General features: G+C 38.6%; 1 protein-coding gene across 13 annotated transcripts in view; it reads right to left on the reverse strand.

Moving 5' to 3' along the window:
* The window catches only part of Ziz (dedicator of cytokinesis protein Ziz), a 33,175-nt gene that overhangs the window by 12,305 nt on the left and 7,739 nt on the right, over positions 1-13,131 (reverse strand). For all 13 annotated transcript variants that reach the window (XR_001915650.2, XM_018002406.2, XM_018002405.2 and 10 more), the window contains 3 exons: positions 1,622-1,738; positions 379-902; positions 15-318 (listed from right to left, as the gene is read on the reverse strand). Coding sequence is in view for 12 of the 13 variants with exons in the window: in XM_018002406.2 (XP_017857895.1) it covers positions 15-318; positions 379-902; positions 1,622-1,738 (945 nt within the window). In the remaining variant the exon portion in view is untranslated. The remainder of the gene's footprint in view (positions 1-14; positions 319-378; positions 903-1,621; positions 1,739-13,131) is intronic.

A 13,131-nucleotide genomic window follows, 5' to 3' on the forward strand; every position in this document is an offset into this window, starting at 1 on the left:
ATTTCCCGACTCACCTGCACCACCTCCGTGCAAAAGTCCATGACAATGGTGGCCTTGGCCTCGCACTGCTTCTCATCTTTGTGCAGCTCGAGTATGTAGGTGCCATCGATCTCCTGGCGCAGATAGCAATAGCGACGCTTGAACGACTTATTGCCAATGTTGGCAAACATGCGATCCGCGGCCGAGTCGGGCCCCTTCAATAGGAAACCTTGTTTGGTAATGCTGTCTGCCTGGGAGCGAGTCATCTGCTCATCGATGCGGTCCTGGTCAGCATCGATTTCGTATACCTCCTCCAGCAGCTCCTCGGCAGGTGAGGTGCTATCAGTAGAGACATCAAATATCAGAAAAGCTGCTTGGCTGGAATACCCACAGGCTTACCTGGGCAGATCGTTACAGTTGCCGCCATATGCACTGTACTTGTAGTGGATGAGATGATTCTTGGCACGGTACGTGTAGAGCGCCTGGCGAGTGAAGCGCGTGCACTCGGCACGCGTGCCCAGAGCAGTTGCATCTGTCACATCCTCGCTAGCCGCTGGCTCCTCGTCCGCATACTCATCCACCTCCTCGGGCTGTGCCAAATTCGAGCGCAATGTGTTGGAGGACAAGGCCGATTCATAGGATGACTCCTGCGAGGTCTTTCGACTGACCACCGACCCATTCGAGCACTGCGAACTCTTGCGCGACAATTGCCCATTGCCATTCGAAAGGCTGCCTGTGCTGCTGTGGCCATTGTGAAGGCTACCATTTGACTGCAGGCTGCCCTGCCGGCTCACCTGGCCGTGCCCATTGCTGCCCAGCACAATTGGTCCATGCAGGGGCGTAACAATAGCCTCATTGGCTGGCACAAATCGATCTGTGACAGATTTGGCAGTGGTGCGCTGCTTGCGCGGCATGACAATCTCCTGGAATACATGGGGAGAGCAATTATGTTGTAGTAATATTAAACAACTAAGAGGTTGCGCGACTAAAAGATACCCTGAACATGCGAAGAGGTGGAATTACAATATATTACAATACTCTTCTTCATTAGTAGATCTGGAGAGTCTCGTTTAAAAAGCGAAATAAATTGTTCGATTTTTATAGATATTAGGAAATTGACCTGAGCTATCAACTAGTAATAAAAAGCTTCTAAAGCGTGTTGTATATCTCAATTGGGATCTCCTTTCTGAATAAACTAATCCTTAGATCCATGGACATGGCTATAATAACAGCTTCGTTCATAGATATGACTAGGAATATATTTGCTTTACTCAGGTCTGGCAACCAAATAATTATATTCTGATTTACCATTGGGTTTATATTTATACATATGCTAAAACTATTCAGACTATCAGTATCCACACACACAGTTTTTAATGGAATTATTAGTTAATTTCAAGTAAAGTTATTCAAATTGGGATCTCCTTTCTGAATAAACTAATCCTTAGATCCAGCTTTTCGTTTAGCTCCAACTAAGCACTAGATGCATATTTATCGCTAATCTACATCTCAAACGTACGCATCATTGATTTATGACGCCGCATTTCATTCCGAGCCGATCCGAAAGTAAAAGTTTTGTGCATACCCAGTGAAATGAATAAATTATTCGTTCAGGCTTTTAGGCTTTTGCCACGCAACTCACCGAGACATCGTCCGCTGGATAGATAAGCAGCTCGCGCTGCGGATCGTTTTGTATGAGTGTTTTATTTTTGGCTATAAAGGCTTCAAAGTCGATTGGCTCCACGACGAGCGGTTTGTTCTGCAATGAGATAGAGAGTGAGAGAGAGAGAGAGAGGGTGAGATGATATTTTGGTTAGATTCTTGTTTTCTTGCTAATTTATGTGTGCCACTTGTAAAAGCACAGCGCATCTATAAATACGTATTGCTCCCCCAATAACTAAATACTTATGGCTATGCTGACTCCCATTTTCGAATTCGTGCAACGCGCGCCCGAAAGAATTTATTGAATTTAAGCACGCAATAAATTTATGGCCATTTGCCTATAGCCACCCGATGCCGCCCCACGAACTGCTCGGACCTTGACCGCATTACATAGCGGATGTCGACGTCTCTGTTTGATTTTCATATTTTGTTGTTGTGTCTGGCAGAGGTTGCTGCTGCGGCTACGGCTGCAACTTGTAATGATATGTTCCATGCCATCTACACGCCGGCGTGGTCCGAGCCATTGGCATAAACAAATCGACTTTGTTTAGATATTCGGCAATCAGCATTCGACATTCGACATTTTGCAACGGCCCGCAGCCAATTTGAGAGATCTCATTTTGCGCATTCGAGTTTCAGAACTTGGCCACGATGACACTATGGAGGTGCGCCGGCAAACTCAGTCTGACAAGTGGGCAGCAGGTGCTATTAAGCGGCCCAACCCTTTGTGACATGACGCCAGCTCGAAAAGGTTAAAGTACCATTTCCGGTGTCGCTTACAACCTGACGCGAACCCCCAGCCTGGGCTTGGCTCTGGCTTCAGTTAATGGCGAAATGAAAGCATCGTGTGATGCCTTCAGAAAAGAAAAATGTGACAAGCAAAGGTGTCGGCCAGTTAAACAGGTCAAATATAGATATTTGTAGGTATATAAAAGCATTACCTAATAACGATTGTCTGAGGTCAGCAAAGCGTTTGCTAAAACCAGAGAAAGTAAAGTAACTCATAAAATCATTCTGTGCGAGACTAGTAGAGAGTGAAAGAGATTTGAGTAAGCTCTTTAAAGACCAACATAAATTATGATCCGCGATTCCATTGGCGTCTACAATATTTTAATACATTCACACCTTCACAAACATAATGAAAAGTCAATGAACAATTTGATGAATTTAGTCATTTATAGCCCAATTATAATATCCTTAAGATGAATAATTAATACAAATTTGCCATAAGTGAAACTGAATTAAATTGTTAAATCATACAAATGTTACGAAAATAGCAGAATTTGTATATCATTTTGTGTTATTCATAAGATTATATATGTCTGCAGCTGTTGCCAAAAAAGACATAATCGAAAATTCAGTGAAATCTTGAAAATAAATTTATATAATTAATGCAAAGAGCGAACGAAAGGGAAGATAAACAGAAGCCATAAAACAGCTTAAGAAAAAGTTAGCATAAATCTTAAGAATTTGCATATGTCAAAAAAAAGTAAAGGTAAATTTTTGATTCGGATCTCGATTTCCATTTGAGCAACTCTGCCAGCTATACTCTTCCCCTAAAGTCACGTCCATAGCTCGTTTCTTATAGCCACTGCAGCCTGTAGCCTCTACCCTGAGGCGTTCGTGTGAGGAGCTAAATGTCAATGCACTTGTCGCCTGTTCGCGGTGATTGCCTGTCACATGTGAAAAGCATTTCATTTTATAGGCCCAAGTCGTGCTCTCCCTCTCCCTCTCTCTCTCTCTCTTTCACGCCCCCTATCTTTTGATTTTCACTCACGCACAGGCATGCAAATTGCCTGCCTCCACGTCGTCACTTGCGCAATTATAAACCCCACTCAAAAAGTCTGAGCTGGAGCGACGACAAGTGCATCGGGCATTACGCAAAGCAATTACCAAATCAATTGGGCAGCCAAACTACAGCATATAACGGCTTTATATGGTATATACCCTGTAATAAGACGCAATTGGGCAGGCATGGAATGTATCAAGGGAACAGTGGGTATTGCCTAGCATACTAAGTAGATGAGCTAGAGAATCTAGAGAATATTAGGTAAATTATGATTTGACTCGAGTATACATAATTTTATTAAGCAAATAAAAGAGTCTTGGGAATATTAGGCAAATCAATAGATTCATCATTTTGAAAAGTTATTTTTGAAATAATTTATCCATTTAATGAATTAAATAACTATAATTAAGTTTACCCAAGAATTAATATTTATATTTAAAATATATTCATTTCATTCATTTTGTAATTTTTTCAACTTCAAGCTACTCTGCTGCATTTCTGGTTCTTCAAGCAGCAAAAAATACAATAAATGCCTCAATTTGTCGCTGTACCCATGCCATAATTCTCGTAATGCCACCAACAAATAATGTTGAAAATGCAACAGAATCATCTTTAATGAAAACCAACTTCCCTCGACATACATCATACTTAGTTGCTCTCTTCCTTCATCAATTGGCTATAAGAAAATAGTTCTCAAAGTTTTTTTACCGAGCTTCATCATTAGCATTTAACAGGTTGGCAACGTGTTTTTTATACCCTGAACCCATTGAAAATGGGAAATCAGGGTATAATGGTTTTGTGAAAAAGTATGTAACGGGCAGAAGGAGGCGTGGCAGACCCCACAAAGTATATATATTCTTGATCAGCGCGACGAGCTGAGTCGATATAGCCCTGTCCGTCTGTCCGTCCGTCCGTCCGTCCGTCCGTCCGTCCGTCCGTCCGTCCGTCCGTCCGTCCGTCCGTCCGTCCGTCCGTCCGTCCGTATGAGTGCGTCGATCTCAGAAGTTATAAGAGCTAGAAAGCTGAAATTTGGCATGCATATTCGTGTGTACCATACGCAGTACGAGTTTGCTTTATTTTTTCGATAAATCATCCGATAACTTTTTTATCGAGAATAATCGAAAATTTGATTTTGTTTTTTTAGCTTAATTTGAACACTTTTAAACCTGGAGTCTTCAAATTTGCGTTGTATATAAAGTTAATGAATACAAAGATTTTGTAATTTACAGATTTTGGATACCACGCCCCCTTCGCCCCCAATTTGTAAAAAACGCATTTCAAGTACTAGAGACTTGTGCTTTGGAATGTACATACATTTGAACATTATGATTACGTTCTGAAAGTTTCATTAAGATTGTAGGTCTACAAAAGAAATTATTCAACAAATAAATTCTCATAATATTGCCCACATTGCAGCGCAGCCCAAGCGCAGTCGCTGCTTACTGCGCAGTAAGCAGAGCGCAGGCTTATGCGTGCGTGTGGATGCATGTGTATGTATGTGTGCATAAAAGAAGTGCGGAATGATTAGAATATCAGCTTAGAGGGTTCAGGGTATCTCCTAGTCGAGCAGTCTCGACTGGAGCCTTCTTACTTGTTTAGAGCTAGTTACGCATACGACAGAGACCTTCAAGCGGAGCATGGAAAAATGCCATGGGCGTTGCTGAAATACCAACATCCAACATTTAACATGCCAGCAAACTTGTTCATATCAGTCAATATGGGCGCAATCTATCGCTGGATCTGAATACACAGTCTTACACGCAAATTTGTTATAAAAAAATATATAAAAGCTGATAGGGAACGAAACCGCAGCGGCTAACCACAAGAGCAACAGCCATTGGTCCAGCTGCCTGGCAAGGCGTGAAACCTGAGCATCATCATCATCATCATCATCATCACCGGCATCAGCAGCATCTTGATCATCGTCATCAGACAGCAAACGCTATCATCAGACGCTGGTTTGGGTTGGAGGCGCCACCACGAAACGTGATGATTTCTATGCCTGGCCATGCGATTGCAGTGGTGCAGCGGTGCAGCCAAGTGGCATGCGGCTACTTGTCGCTGGTTATGGTTAATGTTCGATGGCTACGGCTATGGTAATGGCAATGACCGAGCCGAGAGGGGCGTTCGATGATTTCGATATGGCAGTAGCAGCATGTAGACATCGCCTTGCCAGCCCAGACCAGCCCAGGCCTGCGGAGCCCAGGCCATGTCAATGTCTATGAGTGCAGCCCCACAATGTCGCTAAAGCAGAGCAATCACTCCCCTATGGCTGGGTCGCTTTCCCCCTTTTGAGCCCACCAATCGCCAATCAATTTAAATTGCAACAATGCAGCCGCCTTTTCATATAAAAAGATCTTGAGCCGCTTAAATGAGCGATACAATAGAGCGGCACAAATAGTCGGGGGAAAATTGTATTTTTTGTTGTTTTTGTTTCGCTTTGAAGTGAATTGGAAACCATTGAAGTGGTCTGCCTTTAGGCATCGCTTCAAAACTGATTTGCATTATGGGCCTATGGAAAAGTTTTGACTAATTTTAGTTTTGCTGCGTGGGGCGAACTTTTGACCCACACTCAAATCAAATCAAATGTTCTTTGATAAACATACCCATTCGCATATAACGCAATATTGAAGAGCATGTGCCACTATAAACTATATCTAAAACAAAAAAATGTTTTTAAACCAAAAAAAAAAAAAAAAAAATTTTAATGGGCTTAAGTGATCCACTATGGAAATGAAAGTGTTTTGCCATTTCCATGAGATTTTTTATGGTTTTAATGGAACTTTCTGAAAGTAAAATATATATATTTATATCCATGTAAGAGAGATATATCTGCATGGGCGAATGAATAAAAAACATTTGATATATAGAATAAAATAAAGCAAATGTACATGTCAAATATTGATATATACATTTATATACGTTAGAATTGATATATCTCTTATAGTAAATATATTGTATATTTTTTCATATCGTGTAAATTAAAACAAGTAAGAAAGCTCCAGTCGAGACTGCTCGACTAGGAGATACCCTGAACCCTCCAAGCTGATATTCTAATCATTCTGCACTTCTTTTATGCACACATACATACACATGCATCCACACGCAATCATAAGCCTGCGCTCTGCTAACTGCGCAGTAAGCAGCGACTGAGCTTGGGCTGCGCCGCAGTGGGGGAAATATTATGAGAATTTATTTGTTGAATAATTTCTTTTGTAGACATACGATCTTAATGAAACTTTCAGAGCGTAATCATATGGTGAATATGTGTGTATATTCCAAAGCCCAAGTCTCTAGTATTTGAAATACGCTTTTTACAAAAGTGAGGGTGAGGGGGTGAATTTAAGGGTGGGGGTAAATTTTAACAAAAACCGAAATTGTATAAATTGCATATAAGCATACATTAAAAATTTGGAGACTCTAGCAATAAGGGTGTAGAAGATATAATTTTATAACTGGTTTTCGATAAGGTTTTTTATCGATAAAAAAAGATCGGGATGAGTTATCGATTTTTAATGATAAACTTGATATGCGCGCTGTAATTACGGACATTTTAAAAAAAATTTGAAGTCTCTAGCTCTTATATCTTCTGAAATCGACGCGTTCATACATACGGACGGACGGACGGACGGACGGACGGACAGACAGACGGACAGGGCCAAATCAACTCAGCTCGTCGCCCTGATCAAGAATATATATACTTTGTGGGGTCTGCCACGCCTCCTTCTGCCTGTTACATACTTTTAACAAAACCATTATACCCTGATTTCCCATTTTCAATGGGTTCAGGGTATAAATATAATGAAAAAAGTAAATATGTATATAAAGTACAAATTTACTTTACTTTTCATTTTCTAACGTATTTTAAAATAAATCACAATTTAAAATGCTAAGTTGGTATTTTGCTTCAGTTTTATATTTATCTTCCTTGTATATGACCTATATTCAATTCAATAAATATGTATTATATTTAAATGTTTTGATTGTCATTTCTTGAAAACTTATTTGCATATTCACTACAGCTTCAAATTTTTTTTCAGAAAAAAATATTCTAATGTTTGCGTTATGTTATATGAATTGCAATTTAAAGAATTTTGAAGGCCATTGCAATTGCTGGAATTGATATACGCATATTGTGCCAGTTTTATCAAAGCTCAAGACATGACTCAGCTCTGTAAACTGATAATAAATATAATGGACTACATAAAGTTTGTTTTTGCTCAATTCAATTCAAGTATAAAAATATTGAATATAAACACTATAATATGAGGGACTTTCAATAGTTATCAGTCCTATACTACATACTCTTAGTTTAGACGAACAATTCGCATATATATTTTTTATCTAAGTGTGTCCGCCACATCCGCTGGATAGACTGTCGACCCTAAAGGCACATGCCTTGTCCCCACTTCTATTTTTAGCCGTTTCATATTACATATTATTGTAGAGTTCTTTACATAAATAACAACAAAGAGGGAGAAGGGCCACCAGACTGAGCTGAGAATTTGCATGAATTGCGCTGATAAAAAGAAATACTTTGCATAGCAATGTCATCATACAATGCACTGGGTTATGCTTATGTTTGTTTGCATGGATACTCTGAGACTTTTTTTTATTTATTATAAAATTTCATTTCTGAGCTGCGTCTGTCACTGCGCCCGGTTTCCCAAGTGACGCAGCGGAAAAGGCCGCAAAAGGCGCGACAGTTTCGGTTTTGGTCATCATCAGGGCAGGTTTGGGTGCAACGAACCCGTCGCAAAAATCGTTTGTGTTTACTTGGCTTGAACATTGCCGTAAATTCAATTTTTGACGTCTAGTCAGCGAATATTGAGCTGGAATTCGAGCAGATGTAAAGCATGTGAAAATTGTAATTAAAAGTGGGAGTTCATACGAGAATCAGATTACTATATATATATTATATGTAGAAGTTAATTTGATTCAGAGTATTGATACAATTTCTTTAGATCTAATAATGCTCACTTAAGTAATAATTTTTATAAATATATTTAGTTATTTTAGTTTTAGTTTTATTCTGAAAATATATTGATTGTCTGTAATGAAGTCTCAAAAACAGAAAAACTAATCATATAAAGTCAGCCAGAAATAAATACAAACAAACCCTTGAACATCACCAAATGAAACCGCCTCTTAATAAAGATAACAAAATATATTTTATTCAAAGTGTCAACTACTTCAATGCGTGCTGTAATTATAATAAGCTCTTTAAGGGCTCCATGGGCCAGCGACACATTCCACTTGAGCTTTTGAAAATCTCTCGCATAACTTTGACAAAACGAACGCATTGACAATATTGAACTTTCTAAGCTGCCCGACAATTCTATTGATTTGATGTGGAACTGAAGAGAGCTATTGTATGTAGAGCTTGGCGCAAAAATAAAAAATAAAATAAAAAAAAAAAAAGAAGAAAATAAAAACAAATTTCACCCAGTTTGGAAGACGGCTGGCCCTAAATCTTAAGCCTCAATACAAATTGCCCGATGATTTGTGAGCGAATTTACATGCGCGATTCCACAAATGAGGAAGTTTATCATTAGCCGCACAATTCAAGCCTCGAACACGTTCGACAAATTCGAGGCATTCATTAGATGGCTTTTTGTTCATTTGCGCACAATGCGATTGGTTGGATGGCGGACAGGCAACTGCAGCGGCTCATTTAAATCATTTCGTATAATGCCAATAGCCGTGGCATTATAACTCACATATTATGCTGCACTGCTAATCGCATCACCTGACGCAACACTCAAGTGGGAAAAAGTGCCGCAAGACTTTCATTCGATTATGCAATATACATATTATTAAGATGGCACTAGGTAACAAGATCCTGTACGCAGAGACAATGAATTAGACAAAGAGAGGGAAGGAAGGAGAAGGAAGACATATTAATTAATAAACTCAAGTAAGACATTCGTCTGCATGATAAATATATAGTGTATTAAGTGCATTCAACAATTTCAAGTTATCAAAAATATTTTTAACGAAACTCTTCGGCCTTCCTCTATCACTCGACTTGATATTTATAATTTGATTGCTCAATGCAGCGTCGAAAGATCTGCTTGAAGGCATCCTAATCGGCTTTTGGGTTCTTGAAACTTGTTTTTCTGCCCACCTAAATGGCAACTCCAGTGCCGGCTTATGGTGGGTGTGGCATCGTCTCGCTGAAGCAGTTGCCAAAGTTCAAGCTGTAGCTCAAGAGGTTTATTCAACTCGCCAAGCAAAGACAACTCGGCTGCTGTGACAATTGAGCAATTAATGGCAGACATTTACTTTTTGGCCAGCTGCTTGATTAGCGCCTATTACACAGTCGCTGCAGATAGAAAACGAACTAAGATTGGTCTCTTGGCCATAATTAGTTGGTCGGCAGGCGCTGACAGGTTCTCGTCTGTTGTTTTACAGCTATTTATGGCTATGCTCTATGTACAATTGAAAGTGCTAAGTACTATTTAGAAAGTAGACATCCACATGATATATAGACATGCCTGTGTGTGTAAAACACACCCAATTTTCCAGTGGAAACAGCAATTGCACTGAAACTGTCAACTTTCCCAAGCAGACGCCATAGCACAACGTTCATTAAATTGTAGACGGGGCAATTACGAGTTTAGATTGAAGACGTCGCAATATTCTTTCAACTACGTTCGTCTAATGTGCTTTTTACTCCAAAAATGTTTTGTTTTTCATTTTACTTATTTTTTTTTTTTATTACAAAAGCTTGTGTTTGCTTTTCTTTTGCTTTCTATCGTTTTGATTTCTAGTGATTCGAATCGGCTTTAATTATTTCCTTATACCCTTGAGAATGTGGAAAGAGCTGTATCGGTCGAGTTGCATTTGATAGGGCATAAAAAAATAAAATAAAGAATATTTTCAGATTTAAGTTGAGTTACTATCATAAATCAAAGTCAGCCACTTCCGTTTGTCCAACTTGGCTCTGGACACAGGGACACAGGGTATTTTCAAGTTGAGTCTTTTCAACCACAAAAAAAAAAAAACTTTGATACTAGTTTATTTTGTTATTTCTTTTCTTTCGCTGCTTCACATGTCCAAGAATTGAAAAACTGTTGTTTTTTTTTCTATACGATTAGCTTCTGCACTCTTGTCGCGTGGGAACTTTTTTATATATTTTGTGCTCTTTCTACTTTGCGCTGCACTTGCTTTTTCATGCGTTTGCTTTGTAGTTGTCCTCAAGGCTGAGCCCCACCGCTCCACAAGCCTCAGCCCAAGCGCTTGATTTGTGGTCTTTTTTGTTGTTGCTTGCGCCGGTCCGTCAGCAAAAGCTGTTGAGCAACTGCCAGAGGGCAAAATGAATTTGTTGAAATAAAGTAGCCAATGCGGCCGAGGTGGGAAGTGGCAAGTGGAGTTAAGTGTATCGTTTGACCTTGAAGGGTTAGGCTAGCAGGTGACACACATCTTAATGCAGCTGGGAAGGCCTTCAAGCGTTACTTAAGTTAACTGGAGACTTGAGTTCTAGATAAATATTAATGCCGTGCATAGCTTATATACAATTATAATGAAATACATATTTTGGTATTTAATTTAATTTGTAATCTCTTTATGTAAACAATATCGTATAGCTTACTGATACTTGAATATAAGGCTGTCAGCAGGTTTTTGTTATAAATTTTTTTTTGTAATATAAGGCAAATATTTTATTTGAGTATTTTATTTTGTATTTTACATGCTGATAAAAATTATAAAGTCTCTTAGCTTTTATAAGCGATAAGTTCATTCATAAATAAACAACAAAAACTTCATTGATTTGTAGAATCAAAGAGAAAATAGAAAAGCATTCAACTGTTTGAACTGCTAAAACTTCAATATTTGTTCATCTAATGAGTATACGTGAAATCAATAATCAGCAAACAGTAATCAATAATCACTGCTGAGCTGCATAAATTGAACAGTTACATCGTGAATCTCTTTGCTTTATTATTGACAATTGAGCTTTCATAGAAAAAATGCGCAATGCAAACGATTTCGCCACCCACACGTACTGCCACGCCTCTAAAAAACAGGCATTACTAAAACTATTTAGATGCCATCGCACTCCATGCAGCGCACTCATCATCTTTCTACCCTTTCTCCTGGCACTTTTCGCGCTTTTGTTATTTGCGAATGTCTGCGACTTTTGTGCTCTGTTGACAGTTGACTATGTTGTTATTGTTGTTTGTTGACGGCAGTTGTTGTTGTTGTTGGTGTTGCTTTTGCACTCTACTCTATTGCATAATAAACAAACAAGCTGCACAACTGCCACCCAGTTGCAGCCCCCTCTCAAACAGCAGCTACTTCAATATCAATTTAACTTTTTCTCATTTAACTTGTTTAGAGACTCTGAGCTAACGAACAACGCAGTCAGCTCCTATGGCCAGACCTCTGTGAGGGCATCTATCATTAACTAGAAAGTAAGTTTAGCTGTGTCAAGTGGAAGTTGATATACGCTTCTGGGCGAGTAATTACTAATCTAGGCTAGAATTTACTATGTTTATTTCTAAACAAAAACTCATTTGACAGCTGACAGTTGTTCAGAAAAACTTTGACAACATAAACATCCACTTCTAAACATTACATACCGAATGCCCAAATCAATATACCCACATTAGGTAATGCATAAAAATTTGACTGGAGTCGTAAAATGCAAATGGATTTTCTCAGATGCTCAACAATCATTTTTTACGACTATTCCCTTAACAAATGCCATCGATGCGTTGGCAATGCGTGAGCAAGCATTTAGCACTTGGTATAGAATTCTACTTGAGTTCGTCTACACGGCAGATTTATCTGCAGACTTAGCTGGCAAATATTTAGCATGTATCCACATTAGAATAGACATCGTTTGTTATATCTCTCGAGTCTCGGGTTGACATAGTTACTAAACAACAAAATGAAAAAATATATATGTATATAGTTAACTCGCTTCCGTATGGAGCGCTGACAATACAAACTTTGTCCCTCGCTCTCTGTGCCAAAGTTTGGATCTGTCGTGCTTTTCAGTGGATTTCATTCGCATTCTTTGTTTTTCTGTGTAAACGGGTACAAAACAAGAAAAAAGTGTTTGCTGACACACGAGACACAATGCGACATGTCAGCGACCTTTGCTTGTCTGATTTATCACAGAATCTTTTCAGCATTTGTGTCTGTGTGTGTGTCTAGGGCTCGAAGGCCCTACTGTCCCAATTAAACGAGCTGAGCCAAGTTTAAATTTGGCATTATATTGTATATAAATATATTAAAGCATGCAGAGAAAGATTCGCTGTAAAGATTTAAATTATTTAAGAATTGAAATTAAAAGAATCTTTCAATATAATCTGCATACATTTGTTAAAAAAATTCCAAGAATTTTTACAGCAAAACAAAAATTAATACCTAAGGAAATATACCGACTGTTGAATAAATATTTAAGAAATATAGTAGTAGTTCATATTGCTATAATTTAGTAAATCTTTAAAAGATAAGTAATGTATTATTACTCAAAGAAAATAAAGATTTGATCAGTTCAGACCTATTTTTCTTGAATGCTAAAAAATATCCATTCGCAGATGATACATGTATTACAATTCTGTAAACATTCTTTGGTATGCAAGGCTAAAGTTTTTAGCACTTTTATCAACAAGATATACGAAATTGCACTGCTAATTAAATTGAGTATACAAAATCGTGGAACTATTCAAGGTAATTAGTAATTCTAG

This window comes from Drosophila arizonae, chromosome 3 (genome assembly GCF_054131065.1).
Source record: "Drosophila arizonae isolate 15081-1271.41 chromosome 3, UAZ_ARI_1.0, whole genome shotgun sequence".
NCBI lineage: Eukaryota > Metazoa > Arthropoda > Insecta > Diptera > Drosophilidae > Drosophila > Drosophila arizonae.